This window comes from Salvelinus fontinalis, chromosome 39 (genome assembly GCF_029448725.1).
Source record: "Salvelinus fontinalis isolate EN_2023a chromosome 39, ASM2944872v1, whole genome shotgun sequence".
Lineage (NCBI taxonomy): Eukaryota > Metazoa > Chordata > Actinopteri > Salmoniformes > Salmonidae > Salvelinus > Salvelinus fontinalis.
Window position 1 is genome coordinate 17,713,092 of NC_074703.1, and position 20,931 is coordinate 17,734,022.

General features: G+C 43.8%; 3 protein-coding genes and 1 long non-coding RNA gene across 12 annotated transcripts; 2 read left to right on the forward strand and 2 right to left on the reverse strand.

Annotated features, from left to right (window-relative positions):
- Positions 1-255: 255 nt before the first annotated feature.
- Positions 256-3,399, forward strand: LOC129838396 (histidine ammonia-lyase-like). Its single transcript, XM_055905322.1, has 13 exons — positions 256-346; positions 549-688; positions 776-904; positions 1,076-1,223; positions 1,447-1,542; positions 1,695-1,753; positions 1,888-1,968; positions 2,177-2,242; positions 2,422-2,587; positions 2,675-2,809; positions 2,920-3,028; positions 3,141-3,210; positions 3,322-3,399. Exons 1-13 carry the CDS (start codon positions 256-258, stop codon positions 3,397-3,399), a joined length of 1,368 nt encoding a protein of 455 aa, XP_055761297.1.
- Positions 3,400-3,776: 377 nt separating this feature from the next.
- Positions 3,777-5,446, reverse strand: LOC129838746 (E3 ubiquitin-protein ligase TRIM39-like). 4 transcript variants are annotated; one of them, XM_055905904.1, is made up of 3 exons: positions 5,220-5,446; positions 4,846-5,186; positions 3,777-4,813 (listed from the first exon to the last, which is right to left on the reverse strand). In XM_055905904.1, exons 1-3 carry the CDS (start codon positions 5,444-5,446, stop codon positions 3,777-3,779), a joined length of 1,605 nt encoding a protein of 534 aa, XP_055761879.1. The 4 variants fall into 4 exon arrangements, with proteins under 4 accessions (XP_055761879.1, XP_055761880.1, XP_055761878.1 ...); XM_055905905.1 differs by having other exon boundaries at positions 3,777-4,615; positions 4,695-4,720; positions 4,800-5,446; XM_055905903.1 differs by having other exon boundaries at positions 3,777-4,816; positions 4,849-5,446.
- Positions 5,447-10,535: 5,089 nt separating this feature from the next.
- Positions 10,536-13,067, reverse strand: LOC129838750 (nuclear transcription factor Y subunit beta-like). 3 transcript variants are annotated; one of them, XM_055905910.1, is made up of 7 exons: positions 12,978-13,067; positions 12,231-12,327; positions 11,715-11,854; positions 11,278-11,475; positions 11,081-11,159; positions 10,814-10,893; positions 10,536-10,710 (listed from the first exon to the last, which is right to left on the reverse strand). In XM_055905910.1, the coding sequence occupies exons 2-7, from the start codon at positions 12,325-12,327 to the stop codon at positions 10,678-10,680; spliced, it is 627 nt and encodes a 208-aa protein (XP_055761885.1). In that variant the 5' UTR covers positions 12,978-13,067; the 3' UTR covers positions 10,536-10,677. The 3 variants fall into 3 exon arrangements, with proteins under 3 accessions (XP_055761885.1, XP_055761886.1, XP_055761884.1); XM_055905911.1 differs by having other exon boundaries at positions 11,724-11,854; positions 12,953-13,042; XM_055905909.1 differs by having other exon boundaries at positions 12,953-13,042.
- Positions 13,068-13,250: 183 nt separating this feature from the next.
- Positions 13,251-20,830, forward strand: LOC129838751 (uncharacterized). 4 transcript variants are annotated; one of them, XR_008756893.1, is made up of 7 exons: positions 13,251-14,864; positions 15,215-15,283; positions 15,393-15,510; positions 15,966-16,108; positions 16,332-16,427; positions 18,388-18,522; positions 19,053-20,830. It is a non-coding gene; the product is annotated as an uncharacterized LOC129838751 (long non-coding RNA). The 4 variants fall into 4 exon arrangements; XR_008756891.1 differs by having other exon boundaries at positions 13,251-15,283; XR_008756894.1 differs by lacking the exon at positions 16,332-16,427 and having other exon boundaries at positions 13,251-15,283; positions 15,966-16,137.
- Positions 20,831-20,931: the final 101 nt, after the last annotated feature.

Here is a 20,931-nt window from a genome sequence, read left to right on the forward strand (position 1 = left end):
TATATCCAAGGGACAGATCAGGTCTGCCCTTGACTAAATTGCACCCCTGGTGTAATTGAAATACACATATCGAAAAGTGTGTGTGTGTGTGTGTGTGTGTGTGTGTGTGTGTGTGTGTGTGTGTGTGTGTGTGTGTGTGTGTGTGTGTGTGTGTGTGTGTGTGTGTGTGTGTGTGTGTGTGTGTGTGTGTGTGTGTGTGTGTGTGTGTGTGTGTGTGTAGGAGTGGGCACCCCATTGAGTGTAGAGAGGACCCGTATGCTACTGGCTCTGAGGATCAACATTCTGGCCAAAGGGTACAGTGGCGTCTCCATGGAAACGGTCCAGGCTATGGTCAAAGCCTTCAATGGTAAACCCAGTCTACAATAACAATATTCATTGAAATTCTGATTCAACAGTTTGACTAATAGCAAGCGTGAACTCTGTGGGTGTGTTTGTGCATGTGTACGTGTGTGATTGTGTGTATGCATGTCCTGTCCAGGTACATTGAGCTTGTGTGTATCTGTGCGTCTGTGTGTGTGTGTGACAGATGTCTCTCTCTACTCCCCCAGCTTCCTGCCTGTCGTGGGTGCCAGAGAAGGGGACGGTAGGGGCTAGTGGAGACCTGGCCCCCCTGGCCCACCTCACCCTGGGCCTTATGGGAGAGGGCAGGATGTGGTCGCCTCAATGCGGCTGGGACCATGCCAAAACAGTTGGGTTAACCACAATGCCTCTCTCTCAACCCAAAGACACACCTCAGAGGACCAATGTGTTTTTGTTAGATGAATGACTGAGATAGAATGTATACATTAAGGCCTCTAACTCGTTTCCTTCGTCTTTCTTTCTCCTCTCCTTTATTCTTTCTTTCCTCCTTTTCCAGGTACTGGAATGTCATGGACTCACACCTTTGGTACTGAAGCCGAAAGAGGTACAGTGTTAGAGCTGTAGCAGTAGGAACTCTCTTGTTTTTACTATTTGTTGGATTTTCTATCAGGCATTGATTAAGTAGTCATATTCTGATTATTGATAACTGGGGTTAGATTATATCATATCTGGGATATAATCGCAGTAGATAGTGTGATAGTGTTTTATCGTGCAGGGCATCGGTCTGATCAACGGGACTCAGATGATGTCATCTCTGGCGGCGGAGGCAGTGGAGCGAGCTGTGGGCGTGGCCAGGCAGGCTGACATCATCGGTGCCCTCAGCCTGGAGGCCCTGAGGGGCACCACCAAAGCCTTCCACAGCGGTGACACACACACACACACACACACACACACACACACACACACACACACACACACACACACACACACACACACACACACACACACACACACACACACACACACACACACACACACACACACACACACACACACACATAGTGATTTTACTGTTGGAGCTTTGATAAAGCTATAAGAAGTTACCCGTTCCATTCCATTGTGTACTGATTTGTTCTGCCCTTCCAGACATCCATGCAGTGAGGCCACACCCTGGTCAGATAGAGGTGGCACTGAGACTGCGCTCTCTACTCCACTCGGACGTCTTCCCCTCCCAGATCTCTGGTAAAGTCAGGCAGGCGAAACACACACACAGAAACACACACACTCAATTCTTCTTATGATTTTGTGTCCAAAAAAAGACGTTTGGTGGGAACCTTAACAGTGCTGTTTGGTCATTTCCTGTCTCTGACTTCCTTTGTTGTGTTTTCCTGTAGATAGTCATAGGACATGTGACCGTGTCCAGGATGCATACACCCTCCGCTGTATCCCACAGGTAGAGTGTGTGTGCGCTCGTGTGCATGTGTGTGCATGTGTGTGTGTTACAACTCTTTGTACCGCTGCAGTGAGGGGCTGGAGTGAACTAACCCTAGTACCAGTGTTTATTTATGTCTCTCTCCTCTCTTGTAGGTTCATGGGGTGGTTAACGACACCATAGCCTTTGTTAAGAGCATCCTCACCACTGAGCTCAACAGTGCCACTGACAACCCTGTATCTTCCCAAAGTGTTACAATTATGTTATATTTACTTGAAGAAGTCATGTCTTTCTTTGATCTCCTTTTAGTCCCCTCCTGTGATTATATAAGTTCACCACAAGGGGGAGCTCTTGGACTAGCCCACATGGGCTTTGGTTTCCTGTATACAGTTTATATTAGACTCATAATGTTGTCCCAAATACGAAACCTTAACTCTCCTCCAGCTGGTTTTTGCAGAGCGAGGTGAGACTATCTCTGGGGGTAATTTCCATGGAGAATACCCAGCCAAGGTAGAGTCACAGACAAACAGATTCACTCCATACAATAAATTTCTCGGTTCCTTCAGTACTGTTCCCCCTCTTTCCTAGACTGGTCATAGATATCATTGTACTGCCTTACCAATGATCACAGGAGTAGGCAAGGCAGCACAAACTGATCTGGGACAAGGCTAACCCTCTCTCTCCCCCAGGCTCTAGACTACCTGGCCATCGGGGTCCATGAGCTGGCCAGTATGAGTGAGAGGAGGACAGAGAGGCTGGTCAACCCCTCCCTCAGTGAGCTGCCTGCCTTCCTGGTCCAAGACGGAGGCCTCAACTCTGGCTTCATGATTGCACACTGCACTGCTGCCGCCCTTGGTAGGTCTCTGTGTGTGCGTGTTTGAGTGTGTGTGTGTGCTCACACAGAAAATGTTTGTGTGTGTGTCTGTCTCTGCTCCCCTGCAGTATCTGAGAGCAAGGCGTTGTGCCACCCGTCCTCCGTGGACTCCCTGTCCACCAGCGCAGCCACTGAAGACCATGTATCTATGGGTGGCTGGGCCGCTAGGAAGGCCCTGAGGGTGGTGGAACACGTAGAGCAAGGTAACTCGTATAGTACAGTCATGTGGCATTAGTGTGTGATATGCTCGTCCCATCAAATATCATGCATACAGAGTTAACCATGAGAATAAAAAGGCATCTCTGCTTTTCAGTTCTGGCCATAGAGCTGCTCGCTGCCTGTCAAGCCCTGGAGTTTCTCCGCCCGCTCAAGTCCACTACCCCTCTGGAGAAAGTCCATGAGCTAGTGCGTACTGTTGTCAGGTACGAACCATGAGAATGTGGATCTCTGATTCGAGGACTGCCCAATGTTGTTGTTCTGGAAAGGTGTGGGGAGAGTTCTACAGCACATCAGTTGATTCTTATTTCCCATCAGGCCTTGGGATCATGACCGTCAAATGAGTCCTGACATCGAGGCTGCTCACACGCTCCTCAGAGAGGAAAAGGCAAGAGACTCACCCTATCTCAGTATTATATTCATCATTCCAGGTAATTGATAACGAGGCAGATAAAAATTAACTTCTCTGTTTATGTTTCTCACCCGTGGCCTTCTCTAGGTGTGGGAGGCGGTTCGGCCATACATGGACCAATACCGAGACAGGCTCGGACTGAAACCACTTCCACTGAATGACTAGGATAGTGTATCAAAATGACTCAAGTATTTCTTACTTCTACTGTATGATTCCAAATCCAGGATTCAAGTTTATTAAAGGTTATTAGAAGTATACCGTGCAAACAATAAATGAGCTTAAAAAGCTAAAATGTTGCTTATATTATCTCATTATCAGAAATTCCTCAGAAATGTAACTCAGAAATGTAACAGATATGAATCATACCTTACGAGCCTGGAGAGATCGTATATCTTCTTATAGCTGACAATGCTGGTGGACCCAAACAACCACCACCAGTAATTACATTACAGTGAAATATTCTCCCTGGTGTACTGTATGATGACAGATTATGATTATTCTACATTTACTAAATGTACTGGTCATTTAGTTCAGTTCAGAACTCAGTTTGGGTGATTGACAGGAGAGATGAACAGAAGGGAAGAGTTTTCACCTTTATCATTGCCAGGGCCAAAGAATGGATAGACTTTCTCAGTGAAGGTGCAGCCAGTGAAAGAGTAGATATGAGACCTGGCCTCTGCATCATAAAAGGAGACCTGACCCTCCTCATAATCCACAAACACCCCCACCTTCTGGGGATTCTCTCTCAGGTATAAGGAGACACTGGGGAAGGTACAGGCTGAGTACTTACTCTCATCCCTCAGGACCACAGTCCAGTATCCATTTAATGGGCTCTTTGTGATGTTCCCCTTCCTGTTGATGGACTCTCTGGCCACTCCTAAAGTCCACATGGTTTTCACCTGAACATTCACCTTATAGTAAAATCTCCCTGATGAGAAACCCTCCTTTCCTAGGACATTTAAAACTTGATCAAACCTATTTGGATTATAAGGACGATTAAGCCGTGTGCCTCCGTGTCTCACTTGTTTCCCATCTTCAGACATGATGACGTAGGGATGTGCTGTATCAGGGTCCAGAGTCACATCCACTGCATACTGCTGAATCCTCTTCAGTTTGACTTCAGGAAGCTTCTCCATCTCTTTATTCTGTGTTACCGCCAGCTGAGACACAGCTCTCCTCACAGTCCCCACACACAGATCACTGTGAACACTGATTCTAGACCAGTCCTTGGTGTGTAGATGGTTGTAGAGGGATGGACAGCTCTGTAGGAGGTAGAGGTGGTCCTCAGTGTGTGAGAGCTGCTCCAGTTCAGTGCTTCTCCTCTGTAGCTCAGTGATTTCCTGCTCCAGCTCTTTAATGAGCCCTTCAGCCTGCCTCTCTGCTGCTTTCTGCTTCTCCTCAATCACCTCAATGAGCTCAGCCTGGCTTCTCTCAATGGAGCGCACCAGATCAGTGAAGACCTGCACACTGTCTGATATCTCTCTCTCTGCATCTTTTTGACTCAGATCTACTGAGTGTTTAATCTCCTTAACCTTCTGCAGTCTCTCATGGATCATCTGCTGAACTTCTGCAGTCGTTTCTGGATCATATGCTGAACTTCTGCCTCAGTCGTCCTCAGCTGAGCCTTCCTCTCTCCACACTCTTCCTCTATAGGGACAGTGTCATGAGTCTTGTGGTCTGTCTCAGTGCAGAACTGACACACACACGTCTGGTCAGTTCTACAGAACAGCTCCAGGAGTCTGTCATGCTTCTTACACATCCTGTCTTCCAGGTTCTCCACAGGGTTGATCAGCTTGTGTCTCTTTAAGGCTGGGACTCTCTGATGAGGCTCCAGGTGAGTCTCACATTCAGAGGTCTGACACACCAGACAGGACTTCAGGGCCTTGAGCTTCATCCCAGTGCAGATGTCACAGGATAATTCTACAATTATGTCAGGGCATTGGTGTGGGCTGCTGGTAGCTTTAACTTCAACTGTCTGTCTGAACTGAGCAGCCATCTCAGAAATTAAAGTATTGACAAACAGATCTGGTCTCTTATCAAATGTTTTTTTACACATTGGACACTGGCACAGGTCACTGGTATCCCAGTATCCACTGATACAGGCCTTGCAGAGGTTGTGTCCACATGGAATAGAGACTGGCTCAGTGAACATATCCAGACAGACAGAGCACAGGAACTGCTCTTCAGACAGGAGACTGCTGGAGGTGGCCATATCTAGACAGAGACCATGAAGTATTGATTGAAATCAGCTCTTGATAGTTTAAGCTTTAGAGTTGTCACCATTGTCTAATGGGATGATATTAACTGATATTGATACATGATATTACAACATAGATAAAAGTCCTATAACTAAAGTATAAAACGTTTAACATATGCACTGAACAAAATATAAATGCAACATGGAACAATTTCAAAGATTTTACTGAGTTACAGTTCATATAAGGAAATCAGTCAATTTAAATAAATTAATTAGGCCCTAATCTATGGATTTCACATGACTGGGAATATAGATATGCATCTGTTGGTCACAGATCCCTTAAAAAAAGGTAAGGGTGTGGATCAGAAAACTAGTCAGTGTCTGGTGTGACCACCATTTGCACCATGCAGCGTGACACATCTCCTTCACATAGAGGCTGTTGATTGTGGCCTGTGGAATGTTGTGCCACTCTTCTTCAATGGCTGTGCGAAGTTCCTGGATATTGGCCAGAACTGGAACACGCTGTTGTGTACGTTGATACGTTGATCCAGAGCATCCCAAACATGCTCAATGGATGTCTGGTGAGTATGCAGGAAGAACTGGGCCATTTTCAGCTTTCAGGAATTATGTACAGATCCTTATGACATGGGGCCGTGCATTATCATGCTGAGGCGATGAATGGCACGACAATAGGCCTCAGGATCTCGTCATGGTATCTCTGTGCATTCAAATTGCCATCAATAAAATGCCATTGTTGTCCTAAGCTTATGCCTGACCATACCATAACCCCACCACCACCATGGGGCACTCTGTTCACAACGTTGAATTCAGAAAACCGCTCTCCCACACGAAACTATACACGTGCTCTGCGGTTGTGAGGCTGTTTGGATGTACTACCAAATTCTTTCAAACGACATTGGAGGTGGATTACGGTAGAGAAATTAACATAAAATTCTCTGGCAACAGCTCTGGTGGACATTCCTGCAGTCAGCATGCCAATTTGCACGCTCCCTCAACACTTGAGACATCTATGACATTGTGTTGTGTGACAAAACGTCACATTTTAGTGGCCTTTTATTGCCCCCAGCACAAGGTGCACCTGTGTAATGATCATGCTGTTTAATCAGCTTCTTGATTTCCCACACCTGTCAGGTGGATGGATTAACTTGGGAAAGGAGAAATGCTCACTAACAGGGATGTAAACAAATTTGTGTATCGATTATGAGAGAAATGTGCTTTTTGTGCATATGGAACATTTCTGGGATCTTTTATTTCAGCTCATGAAACATGGGACCAAAACTTTGTGTTGCATTTATATTTTTGTTCAGTGTAAATAAAAAAGGAAATGTGAACGGTAAATAATGTAAATCTCATCTTCAACTTAATATTTCTTAAACTCTCTGCTCACCTGTAAAGAATGTTTGTGGATAATTTCTCTGTCCTTGCTGTCAAAGGGTAGGAGACTCAGTGTATAGTCTGAACGTATAGCTGTTTAAGGGATTTCTGAAGTGCTGGAGAGTGGTCCTGTACACAATATACTGTCTCTCTACTTTAGTTTCACTTCAGCAAAGTGATGTTGATAAAAAAAAAAAAAAAAAATCACCTTTATTTAACCAGGTAGGCTAGTTGAGAACAAGTTCTCATTTGCAACTGCGACCTGGCCAAGATAAAGCATAGACATTCGACACATACAACAACACAGAGTTACACATGGAATAAGCAAAACATACAGTCAATAATACAGTAGAAAAAAAAGAAAACAAAAAGTATATACAGTGAGTGCAAATGAGGTAAGTTAAGGGAGTTAAGGCAATAAATAGGCCATGGTGGTGAAGTAATTACAATATAGCAATTCAACACTGGAATGGTAGATGTGCAGAAGATGAATGTGCAAGTAGAGATACTGGGGTGCAAAGGAGCAAGATAAATAAATAAATACAGTATGGGGATGAGGTAGACAGATGGGCTGTTTACAGATGGGCTATGTACAGGTGCAGTGATCTGTGAGCTGCTCTGACAGCTGGTGCTTGGCGACAGTGGGTTTGGCGACGAGTATGAAGCGAGGGCCAACCAACGAGAGCGTACAGGTTGCAGTGGTGGGTAGTTTATGGGGCTTTGGTGACAAAACGGATGGCACTGTGATAGACTGCATCCAATTTGTTGAGTAAAGTGTTGGAGGCTATTTTATGAGGTATGTTTTGCAGCATGAGTGAAGGATGCTTTGTTGCGATATAGGAAGCCGATTCTAGATTTAATTTTGGATTGGAGATGCTTAATGTGAGTCTGGAAGGAGAGTTTACAGTCTAACCAGACACCGTGGTATTTGTAGTTGTCCACGTATTCTAAGTCAGAGCAGTCCAGAGTAGTGATGCTGGACGGGTGGGCAGGTGCGGGCAGTGATCGATTGAATAGCATGCATTTAGTTTCACTTGCATTTAAGAGCAGTTGGAGGCCACGGAAGGAGAGTTGTATGGCATTGAAGCTCGTCTGGAGGTTAGTTAACAGTGTCCAAAGAGGGGCCAGAAGTATACAGAGAATCAGAGAATCACCAGCAGCAGGAGCGACATCATTGATGTATACAGAGAAGAGAGTCGGCCAGAGAATTGAACCCTGTGGCACACCCATAGAGACTGCCAGAGGTCCGGATAACAGGCCCTCCAATTTGACACACTGAACTCTATCAGAGAAGTAGTTGGTAAACCAGGCGAGGCAATCATTTGAGAAACCAAGGCTGTCGAGTCTGCCAATAAGAATGTGGTAATTGACAGAGTCGAAAGCCTTGGCCAGGTTGATGAATACGGCTGCACAGTAATGTCTCTTATCGATGGCAATTATGATATCGTTTAGGACCTTGAGCGTGGCTGAGGTGTACCCATGACCAGCTCTGAAACCAGATTGCATAGTGGAGAAGGTACGGTGGGATTCGAAATGGTCGGTAATCTGTTTGTTGACTTGGCTTTCGAAGACCTTAGAAAGACAGGGTAGGATAGATATAGGTCTGTAGCAGTTTGGGTTTAGAGTGTTACCCCCTTTGAAGAGGGGCTTTCCAATCTTTGGGAATCTCAGAAGATACGAAAGAGAGGTTGAACAGGCTAGTAATAGGGGTTGCAACAATTTCGGCAGATCATTTTAGAAAGAGAGGGTCCAGATTGTCTAGCCCGGCTGATTTGTAGGGGTCCAGATTTTACAGCTCTTTCAGAACATCAGCTATCTGGATTTGGGTGAAGGAGAAATGGTGGGGGCTTAGGCGGGTTGCTGTGGAGGGTGCCGGGCAGTTGACCGGGGTAGGGGTAGCCAGGTGGAAAGCATGGCCAGCCGTAGAGAAATGCTTATTGAAATTCTCAATTACAGTGGATTTATCGTTGGTAACAGTGTTTCCTAGCCTCAGAGCAGTGGGCAGCTGGGAGGAGGTGCTCTTATTCTCCATGGACTTTACAGTGTCCCAGAACTTTTTTGAATTTGTACTACAGGATGTAAATTTCTGTTTGAAAAAGCTAGCCTTAGCTTTCCTAACGGCCTGTGTAGTAAGACAGAACTCTGCAGGCTATCTTTGCAGTAGATTGCAACACCGCCCCATTTGGCACTTCTATCTTGGCGGAAGATGTTATAGTTAGGGATGGAGATTTCAGGGTTTTTGGTGGTTTTCCTAAGCCAGGATTCAGACACGGCTAAGACATCCAGGTTGGCAGAGTGTGCTAAAGCAGTGAACAAATCAAACTTACGGAGTAGGCTTCTAATGTTAACATGCATGGAACCAAGGCTTTTACGGTTACAGAAGTCAACAAATGAGAGCACCTGGGGAGTGGGAGTGGGGCTAGGCACTGCAGGACCTGGATTAACATCTACATCTCCAGAGGAACAGAGGAGAAGTAGGATAAGGGTACAGCTAAAGGCTATACGAACTGGCCGTCTAGCACGTTTGGAACAGAGAGTAAAAGGAGCAGGTTTCTGGGCACGATAGCATAGATTCAAGGCATAGTGTACAGACAAAGGTAAGGTAGGATGTGAGTACATTGGAGGTAAACCTAGGCATTGAGTAATGATGAGAGAGATATAGTCTCTAGAGACGTTTAAACCAGGTGATGTCATCACATATGTAGGAGGTGGAACAACATGGTTGGTTAAGGCATTTTGAGCAGGGTTAGAGGCTCTACAGTGAAATAAGACAGTAATCACTAACCAGGACAGTAATGGACGAGGCATATTGATATTAGAGAGCGTAGCCAAGTGATCATATGGGTCCAGTGAGTGGTTGAGCTGGCTGGGGACACGGCGATTCAGACATGCTCCTCCTCACCAGATACTGCTGTGTGGTTCTCTTCATGGAACAGTTAACTCTTTACATGGCTGAACTGTAACTGATCATTTTTAACTGTCACATTGAATAAAACAGTATTGATTGACATTCCATTCCAGGTATAAATAAAATCTACTTTGACCCCTGCTTATTATTTTTTTTATTTTTATATATTTAGCCTTTATTTAACTAGGCAAGTCAGTTAAGAACAAATTCTTATTTACAATGACGGCCTACCCCGGCGATGCTGGGCCAATTGTGCGCCTCCCTGTGTGACTCCCAATCCTGGCCGGATGTGATACAGCCTGGATTCAAACCAGGACTGTAGTGACTGAGTTGCATTGCCTTAGACCGCTGCCCCACTCGGGAGCCATAAATTACAGTAAATTACATTTATTACAGTAGCTCTGCAAAATGGTGTAATCATTCAGATGTGTGTAAAGAGGTCGATGACAACCAGAAAGTATTGGGTCATTTGGATTTTTATTCAAAGGATTTACATCACATTAAAGCACATGGTATTAGTTTGTCCACGTAGAAAAGAGCTGACATTAAGGGCACCTCTCCTCATGGTTCAAAAATGAGGGAGCAAAAAAACATCCCATTCCACCTCCCAAACCTGCATAAAACAATCAATGTACAAAAACAAACTAAGTGGTCCAATTAGCATTAAAAATAAAGTATCCCAAACTGGTTGAAAGATGTACTCCAAACCTTGTGGCACCTCATGACTACGTACTACATTTAGTGAACAGACTTGCACATTTACATGACAGGGTTGTGGTGGTTAACACATCCCCCCCCCCCCCCCCATAACAGCCCCCCTCCGAGACCTCCTGTCCTTCTGATGATTGCCTTTGACGGTGAGGTCATACGCTCAGCCTACAGTCACCAGGTCTGTGTCTGTGCGGTCGATGGCCGCCGCGGTCAGAGCAGGAGCAAGGTCTCGTCATGAGAACTGGATCTGCTGCACGCCAGGAATCTACAGGAGCAGACAAAGGCAATGGAGAGAACGGTCATGGATATGTCGTAATGGTCTAGTTCTGGTTCAAATGTCACTTGTCTGTTGATATGATGCCACTTACCTGTTGATATGAGGTGGTGTACACCATGACGTTCTGCTGTTGGCCGTCGGCTGTTATTATTCCGGCTGGCAGTTGATTCGCTGGAATAGAGGGAAGAGGACGTTACAAAACCGTCCACAGCACAAGACTATAATATGCCATTTAGCAGACGCTTTTAGCCAAAGCGAATTACTAATGCCTGCATACATTTGACATATGTATGCATGACCGTAAAGCCTCTACTTTAGTTTGGGATAACAAAATTGAGAACTGTTCTGAACCACTTACTGAAGCTGTCGTCTGTAAGCTCCTCCCCCAGGCCTTCTCCCACCGACACACCTGGGATTCCCTTCTCCCCCTTCATCGCCTAGGAAACAACACATTGTGAGAGATTAAATAGCATGTGATGTGCGATTGTTCATGGACACTTGTGATTGTGTGTGAGAGACTAATTGTCAGAGCAGAAGTAGTGTGTTTAGTCGTACCTCTCTGAACTTCTGCAGGTAGAGTTTGAGGGGCTCCACGTACATGTCGAAGCCCAGGGTTGACATGGCAAACAGGATGTCCTCTCCGTTGATGGTCTTCCTTTTCTCTTGGTGGCAGCGCTCACTGGCCTCCGACGTGATGAAGCTGATGAACTCGCTCACACACTCCTGCACACACTCCTTGGCGTCTTTCGCTATCTGTGAGACACACACACACACAATTTAGGACAAAGAGGAATAAGATGAGAACGTTTCTGGGTCTTATTCACTTGGCACCAAACGGATAAGAACAAAAAATAGACTGAAACAGGGAGGGACTATCTGAACTTGTCCAATAAGAAACTTTTGGTTTTCTGTTACTAAACATTTTACTATGGTGTACATTAATGAATACGACACAAGTCTTGCTCTCACACAGCCTACACACACACACACACCATGGTTACCTTCCCGGTCTGTGGGATGCCGTTCTTCATGATGCGTGCCACGTTAGCGATGGGGAGGTAGATGTCCTGCTCCCGGAAATTCTCTTTCATGCCCCCGTCTTCATGGTCGTTCAGACTCTCCTCTCCATCATCTTCATCACATATATTATATTAATGTATAATTGATTGTAGGCATTAGGTACTGACACTGTTGCATTGAGATGTAAAGAATGTGATAATGTAGTTGTGGCTGCATTGCGTGCTGTTTTGTCTCTACCTTCTTGCCCTTTGTGCTGTTGTCTGTGCCCAATAATACTTGTACCATGTTCTGCTGCTGCCATGCTGTGTTGTCATGTGTTGCTGCCATGCTATGCTATCTTGTTGTCTTAGGTCTCTCTGTGTAGTGTTGTGGTGTCTATTGTCGTGATGTGTGTGTTGTCCTGTTTTTTATTTTAATCCCATCGATTCATGATATGCGCACACCTGGTTCCCCAATTAGGCTTGAATGTATCAACTGATGTCTCTTACCATCTTGAGACTGGAGTACATATCCTCCTGACATGTATTCGCCAGATATGCCTAACGTTAGCTGGGAGGCGTCGGTGGTGGAACGGTCTTCTTCCATCTGGAACAAAGGACGACATGGTTTGACTCAAATAGCTGAATTGTTGGAAGGCACTTACTGTTGACTGGCTAGTTAGCTAAACAATAATGTTTAGCTAGCTGGCTAAGTGTTCGCCAGGTTAGGTTGCTAGAAAACTGTTAGCTAGCATGTCTACCGAATTAGTTAATTTCGCTGACCAAATGAGTGGTTGTTTGCTAAATGGGAAGCTAGCAAGCTAACGTTAGCTAGAAAATGTTTCGCGCAAAATATAATTTGGACAAAGGAAGCAAAGGCTTTAGTTAGGTAGCCATTTGACCTTCACACATTTTTATTTCGACTAATCAACGACTATTGTTTCAACGAAAGCATTCTGGGTACAATTTCACGTTATCCTGTAGCCACGTTGGTGGTCTCATTGCAAGACCTGTCTGTTCACAATGAAATTCCATATCGGAAGTTCGCATTTCGGCCTGTTCTTTGTATTGAAAACGGAACCAGGGGGACATGAAGCTAACTCATAATTTTTACGAGACTTCCTGCTCTCAAACTCCTAAACGCAACAAATACAAATTAGTCAGAGATGGACATTTCCATTCGAGCTAACGAGGAATTGGTTAACAATCATTGGCCGGAGCCAGGCACAAACCTGCAATGAAGCCCTGGTTGGTTACCTTCTCAAAACGGCCGTTGGTTGGACAGAAAATGGCTGCAAAAGAACCAGTCCCAGCGCGGAGCTACACGTCCTCCCAAAATACAGTGCACCACCTCCCCTGACCGCCATGCGGCCGTTTTGTCGATGTGTCACCCTCCGACTAAATGATACCTAGTAGCTACAGAAGTGTAAAAAGCTGTTCTACTCAAAAGCGACCCTCCCTTTCTCTATGTGCATTTGTTACCATTATATTGTTGAAATAAAATCTTTGACTGATACAATGTAATGGTGATGTCATCATGCAGTATGTCTGTTATGATTATAGAAGAACAGGGTGTTTTCATTACATATCAGACCTAGTGCAAAATTGTATTGCATTTAACACACTAACGTTAACTGATTGATTGAATATATTATTGTGTATTCACATAATTACAGTGATATTCATATCCATGCTTTTGCCTGTTTTCACCACGAGTGAACACCAGCGCAGCACCTTTTGCGCATGCGTTTGTGTACTGTCCCCTGACAAAATCGGCACGCTCGCTGACGGTTGAGTCAGAAATTTCAGCGAAACTATTTGGAAAAGTTCACCGCTATAACTTACTCCTTCCAGAATCATGTTGAACGATAGTACATACTTGATAGAACTTTCCAACAACACGTTCCGTTGGTGGGATTCATGTTTAATTAAATGTATTTACGCATTGTGTTGGTAAATACATATTGTATGCTTCTCTTTAGATCCTGTTCCTCTACGAAATCAGATTATTTAAAAAATGATTTGGACCCATCCAATATTTAGTTATTGATAATCAATAGTATAGTCAAAGATGGTTTAGAAATTCTGTGGTATAACGTTCAGTGCAGCTCTGGTTTTATCCACCAGGTGGCTACATTGCACCAACATAAATTGAAAAGAGGCAGTGCTGAACTGTAAACTTCACGAGTCCCAGTCGAATTGATTGACATAATATCATAAACGGTACAATGAGATGTGTTTCTGCTGCTGATGCAAATGTTTGTTGAAAAATGCCCTAACTTGTATTTTTACACCCCTTCACTATGTTTCACTCTGAGACTGCTTGCCGATCTAATTCCAACCCACTATGGATCAGACATGGATGTTGAAATGGGTGTGGATATAAAGGATGTTTTTATGTTGCAATAGAATAGCTCCTATAACAATATCTGAAAGGTTGTAAAAAATCTCTGTGGACACAACAGAATTCTCCTTTCCACACTCCCTGCACCACCTTTGATAGAAACACCCCTAGACTGAAATGTTAAATCATTTTAAAGATTCCTTTTTTTTAAGAGGGCATAATGTCTTTCAAATTCAGAGTGAAACGAGGTGACACATTTTCTCAGGGGTTATTGGAGGAATGATGTGGTGTGCTAATATTCACCCAGAGAGACAAAGAAGTCTCTTTGTGCTCAAGGTTGTGATTTAGCCTCATTTCCTTCTCTAATGGAAATATCAAACAGCTAATGCTTACTGTATGACTAGTATGGACCCTAATGCTCTCTCTCTCCCTGTCTGTCTCTGTCCCCTCTATTCTAAAGGCATATGAGGTGGAGGACCTGACTGCAACAGACATCCCCTGACTGCTCTGTGTGTCTAGACACAACACCTACAGTACTGTCTGTCTGTGTCTCTTCCTGTGTGTCACTGATCTACCACCTTCTTTATGGACCTGTCTCACCTTCTCTTCTAGTCTTGCTCTTTTTTAAGAGGAATTGTTCTTTTAATTACGTTTCAATTTCAGAGAAACTCATTAATAACAATTTTTTGAGTTTAATCCATTCTCCCTGCAGGCTTTCTTAATGATCTTTCTATCTTGATCCCTATATGTCCATTTGAATCTCCTTTTCTCCTTTCTGGGATTTGCAACCCTCTTCAAAGGTCAGATATTCCCTATCTCTACATGTAGTCAACCTGCATAAAGCTGTGTTAACCCCAATTGGCTGTGAGCCAGCCTATACACACTAACTCGTTTAATCAGCAGTCATCTGATCTGGCCAATACTCACAGTGTGCCCAAGCATACTGTGATAATTATCATATAAATTGATTTTATGCTAATGATATGAGCTGTTATATTCTGAAATCCAGAGATAAGTGAAAATGAGAGGAAGGAACTTGACAGTGAGAGGATTTGGGATTTTACTTTATCTGACTGACACCTCTCTTTACCCTCACCCACTTCTCTGTCCGTATTCCCCCTTTCTTTTTCGCCTTTTCTCTTTCATGAAGCTGCTGGCTTTGGGAGGAGGGTGCTGGTCCTTGACTTGGTGGCTCCCACCCCTAAAGGCACTAAATGGGGTGTGTGATGCAGACAGTGTTTTCACCATATTGTCTATTACTTCATTACATAATGCCATTTTGTGCTCAATCATGTTCTAAGTAGTTATTGACTTTTGCTGTCTGCCAGGTCTAGCTGGTTCCAGTGTGAGCATGGGCAGTATTCCCAGGAAGCTCCTGCACCAAGCCTCTGCTGGGAAAAGCCATCAAGGATGCCCGGAAGTACTGCTGGAAGTTTGAGGAACAGGGTGAGAGTTGGAGAGGGTCTGGGGCTGCAGTGACAGTGCATGATATGTATTTGGGACATCAGTTACAGTGCATGATATGTATTTGGGACATCAGTTACAGTGTATGATATGTATTTGGGACATCAGTTACAGTGCATGATATGTATTTGGGACATCAGTTACAGTGCATGATATGTATTTGGGACATCAGTTACAGTGCATGATATGTATTTGGGACATCAGTTACAGTGCATGATATGTATTTGGGACATCAGTTACAGTGCATGATATGTATTTGGGACATCAGTTCTATTATAGTCTAGATATGTATTTTGTTCCATTGAGTCAATATTGAATGTGTGTGTTATCTATAGTTATTTGCGTCCTATCCAGAGTTTAAATGCTAGTGGTTGATTAGATGTGTGTGTTGCTATGTGTTCATATGGTCTGTTGCTATGTGTTATTATGGCCTGTAGTGTCCCAGGGCTAGGGTGAAATGGTGGAGGCGGTACAACAACATGTGAAGTCTGTGAGCTTTGAGCTGAGGAGGGAGCTGAGGGACAGTGATGTCACCTACCTGAACGCCCATGGAGAGATACTGGAGCCACACACTGTACAGGTCAGCATGGAGGAGGGGCTTCTGGACAGGTGAGAATAATGGGAGTAGAGGGAGGTCTGGACAGTTGGACAGGGTGGTGGTGGGTGTAGTGTACAGCTAAGCACGAGGAAGCAGTTTGGATAGGGGACTTCAAGCGAGGATTCTCTGTGTTTCCCCATGGGATTTTGATAGTAACGACACTGGTCAGTGATGTCATGTCACTCTGTGGCTGTTATCCAATCAGGCGACAAGATGTCAACGGGAGGAGGACCTATCACACATCAGAGACACTCGTCATCGCCACGGGGAACAGGGCACAATACCTGGACATACAGTTGAGGTCAGAAGTTTACATACACTTAGGTTGGAGTTATTAAAACTGGTTTTTCAACCACTCCGCAAATTTCTTGTTAACAAACTATAGTTTTGGCAAGTCGGTTAGGACATCTACTTTGTTCATGACACAAGTCATTTTTCCAACAATTGTTTACAGACAGATTATTTCACTTGTAATTCACTGTATCACAATTCCAGGGGGTCAGAAGTTTACATACACTAAGTTGACTTGTGCCTTTAAACAGCTTGGAAAATTCCAGAAAATTATGTAATGGCTTTAGAAGCTTCTGACAGGCTAATTGACATAATTTGAGTCAATTGGAGGTGTACCTGTGGATGTATTTCAAGGCCTACCTTCAAACTCAGTGCCTTTTTGCTTGACATCATGGGAAAATCAAAAGAAATCAGCCAAGACTTCAGATTTCTTTTTTTGATCTCCACATAAGTCTGGTTCATCCTTGGGAGCAATTTCCAAATGTCTGAAGGTACCACGTTCATCTGTACAAACAATAGTACGCAAGTATAAACACCATGGAATCAGCCGTCATACCGCTCAGGAAGGAGACGTGTTCTGTCTCCTAGAGATTAACCTATTTTTGTGCAAAAAGTGCAAATCATGCATCATGCTGGAGGAAACAGGTACAAAATTATCTATATCCACTGTAAAACCGCCATAAAAAAGCCAGACTACTGTTTGCAACTGCACATGGGGGCAAAGATCGTACTTTTTGGAGAAATGTCCTCTGGTCTGATGAAACATAAATAGAACTGTTTGGCCATAATGACCACCATTATGTTTGGAGGAAAGAGGGGGATGCTTGCAAGCCGAAGAACACCATCCCAGCCGTGAAGCACGGGGTGGCAGCATCATGTTGTGTGGGTGTTTTGCTGCAGGAGGGACTGGTGCACTTCACAAAATAGATGGCATCATGAGGAAGGACAATTATGTGGATATATTGAAGCAACATCTCAAGACATCAGTCAGGAAGTTAAAGAATGGTCGCAAATGAGTCTTCCAAATGGACAATGACCCCAAGCATACTTCCAAAGTTGTGGCAAAATGTCTTAAGGACAACAAAGTCAAGGTATTGGAGTGGCCATCACAAAGCCCTGACCTCAAGCCTATAGAAAATTTGTGGGCAGAACTGAGAAACACGTGTGAGCAAGGAGGCCTACAAACCTGTCTCAGTTACACTAGCTCTGTCAGGAGGAATGGGACAAAATTCACCCAACTTATTGTGGGAAGTTTGTGGAAGACTACCCGAAAGATTTGATCCAAGTTGAATAACTTAAAGGCAATGCTACCAAATACTAATTGAGTGTATGTAAACTTCTGACCCAATGGGAATGTGATGAAATAAATAAAAGCTGAAATAAATAATTATCTCTACTATTATTCTGACATTTCACATTCTTCAAATAAAGTGGCGATCCTAACTGACCTAAGACAGGGAATTTTTACTAGGATTAAATGCCAGGAATTGTGAAAAACTGAGTTGAAATGTATTTGGCTAAGGTGTATGTAAACTTCCGACTTCAACTGTATGTGTTTGGGATTTTAGTGCTATACTTTAAATGTCTTTACTCTTTGAGGGTTTTCTCTTTCCTTTAAAGCAGGGATGGGCCACTCCAGTCCTCTGGGGCCATCCCTAGAAAACACAGCTGATTAAACCAATTATTGGAGTCAGGTGTGTTAGCTGGGGCAAAAGCATGACACCAGTCAGGCCTTGGAGTACTGGAGTTGCCCATCCCTGCTCTAGAGGAACACTTATCCATGTTCATTCAGCTTTTGCCACCCTGTATAGGCGTATTTGTGTGTGTGTTTTATGTATATTATTGTGTGTGTGTGTGTGTGTGTGTGTGTGTGTGTGTGTGTGTGTGTGTGTGTGTGTGTGTGTGTGTGTGTGTGTGTGTGTGTGTGTGTGTGTGTGTGTGTGTGTGTGTGTGTTCTGTCACCTCCACAGGAGCGTGTGGTAGGTCTCCATTTGATGGGGCCCAGTGCAGGGGAGGTGATCCAGGGCTTTGCTTTGGCTCTGAGGTGTGGTCTGATCAAACAGCAGCTGGACACTACTTTGGGACTCCACCCTGTTTGTGCCCAGGTCAGTACGCCAGTTTCCTTTTCTCTCCATTGCACTAACTAATGTATGGTGAACAATCCGGCACAAAATGGCCACCGTATATTATCAAAAGTCCAGCAGTCCCAGATCAACTGTCTCTGATGGTTTGCTTGCTGCTAATGATCCCTGTGTGAATTATTCATAGACTTACATTACAAACCACACCACACACAGTCCATTTCCTATAAGCTAATACAGGATGGAGCCCTCAGCCCAATGTCCTGCTGGGCTGCTTTTCACTCTCCTGACACTTTGAAAACTTTCATAAGACTTCAATAGACAGTTTAATGGAGTTTGTAGAAAACTTTAGTTTCCAACTGAGCAGGGAAGATGGGATTTGAGAAGTGTGATGTGGCACATTAATGGCTCACAGAGGTTTTATAACAGTAGTGCTGGGTGGGGTGGGGTTTTGTTTGGAAACTGTCTGAACTTCACACACACGTTTTCTCTCTCTTGAAAGGATGTTGAGTCTGTGTTGTTAAATGGTTATTAATTGTGTGTCTCTCCCTCAGGTGTTGACCAAACTGACAGTAACTCAGCGTGCCACTGACACCATGATGGTCAGAGGGAACTGCTGAGGTTAGCCCCCTGCTGTCAATCACTGTTGTCCAAGGCAACGGTACAGATAGCAGGGAGAAGCCTGTCAGAACATCCTCATTGTTGAGTGACGGGCAGCTATCAGCCGTCTAATGACGTCTGAGTCCGGAGCCTGATTGACAGGTGGGCCGGGACTGACACTGCTGCTGCTGGCCCAAGACACTGGGGTCACTTCCCGTTTACATGTTTTTTTTCTTCTCTTTTAAACTCTTTCTTTTGCCATATTAATGAACCAAACTTTGATATTAACCTGCGGAGGCACCTCTGACACCTTTCAGCTGTGAACTCTGCAGTCCATATGAATACTCATTAGTCTGTGACTGTACTGACTCAGTTTAATGCCTGCTGAGTAGCAATAAAGCCCTGATTGAGCATTTAAATACTGTGGAAACACAGTTCATGCTTTTATGCAGGGTTCTGTAGCTACGGGCTGAAGGGATTTAAGTGCCATAATGTAATGTAATGAACGGATCGAGATTAAACTATTATCAGAATTAAGAAATAGTCATTAATAAAATGCTCTTTTAATGAAAGTAAGTGGTTCACATAGGGATACATTAACCTAAGACTACAATCTCTCTGACTGTCTTTTTCTCTCTCACTATCTCCATTTGTCATTCTCTCTGTCTCAGTTCTGCAGGACATAGTGACTGCCTTAAACACTGTGATGAATATTCACAGGGATCATTAGTAAGGTCTCATACTAATGGGAGGGGAGACAGGGGCAAAAGGCTACAACAGAACCCCCCCTAATAAGGCTATTAACATCCATCACTTCAGACACAAACATTACCTACAATTCAGAGTAAGCACGTGTGTGTGCATGTATGTGTTTGTGCTGTATCTCTCTCTTTTATGCAGACCTCTCTCTTTTATGCAGACACTTTTTCACCTGTCAGCACATAATCACCGGTATGTCCCCATGGAACATTGTAGAGGCATGCTTCACCAACGATTTAGTTCTGCTTGAGGAAGACATTTTTTATTACTGCTTACAGTTCAGCTTGTCCTCTAGACAACCTTGCTATTTATTCCTTATGCAGACACATTGAGCATTCAGAGACTGAGACTGATGTACCAATAAGGGAAAGTACACCAGTCTACAAACGCTATTAGAATATAATTAGATCAATAGAAGGAAAGCGGAACAGTGTCTGTCTTGAGATGTATTTGATATCACCCAGAACAAGTTATTAGGAATACCATTCAGCTATGTCTCCAATTGTCCTAGTTATAATCATATAACGATACATTTATTCAAATTTTTGTCACTTTGCTTTGGGATCTTTTCAGAAGGTATTTCCATTGGTTTTTAGAATAGATCACTGTGGACTTGCTCAATAAAGATCCACAGTGAAGGTGTCCTAATACCCATAAAACCTAGCGGTCAAACAGGAAAATGGTTCCAATCGTTTTTCCACCATTTATTTTTCCCATTGGGGATTTAAAATAAGGGCTGTGTTTCATGTAGTCTTACCATGGCGTGACATTTTGATAACCATGTAAATATCTTTCAGACAAGCCCCACATTTCTTGCAAAGAAATTATACATGTTATTTTTTGGGGTGGGGGGGTTGCCTGTTTTGCATGTTATTTTGGCATTAATATGTGTCACATACCAGTTTGCAAACAATGTAAAAAAAAAACATATAGAAATATCATTGAGTTAATAAAGCTGCATACAAACATAGTCTATTTTTTGTTTTCTTGAATAAGGCAGCTCAGTGTGTTCTGTGGTGATGGGGCAAGCCAGCAGAAAATACGGAGCGTTGCGCTGTGATTGGCTTAGTATTC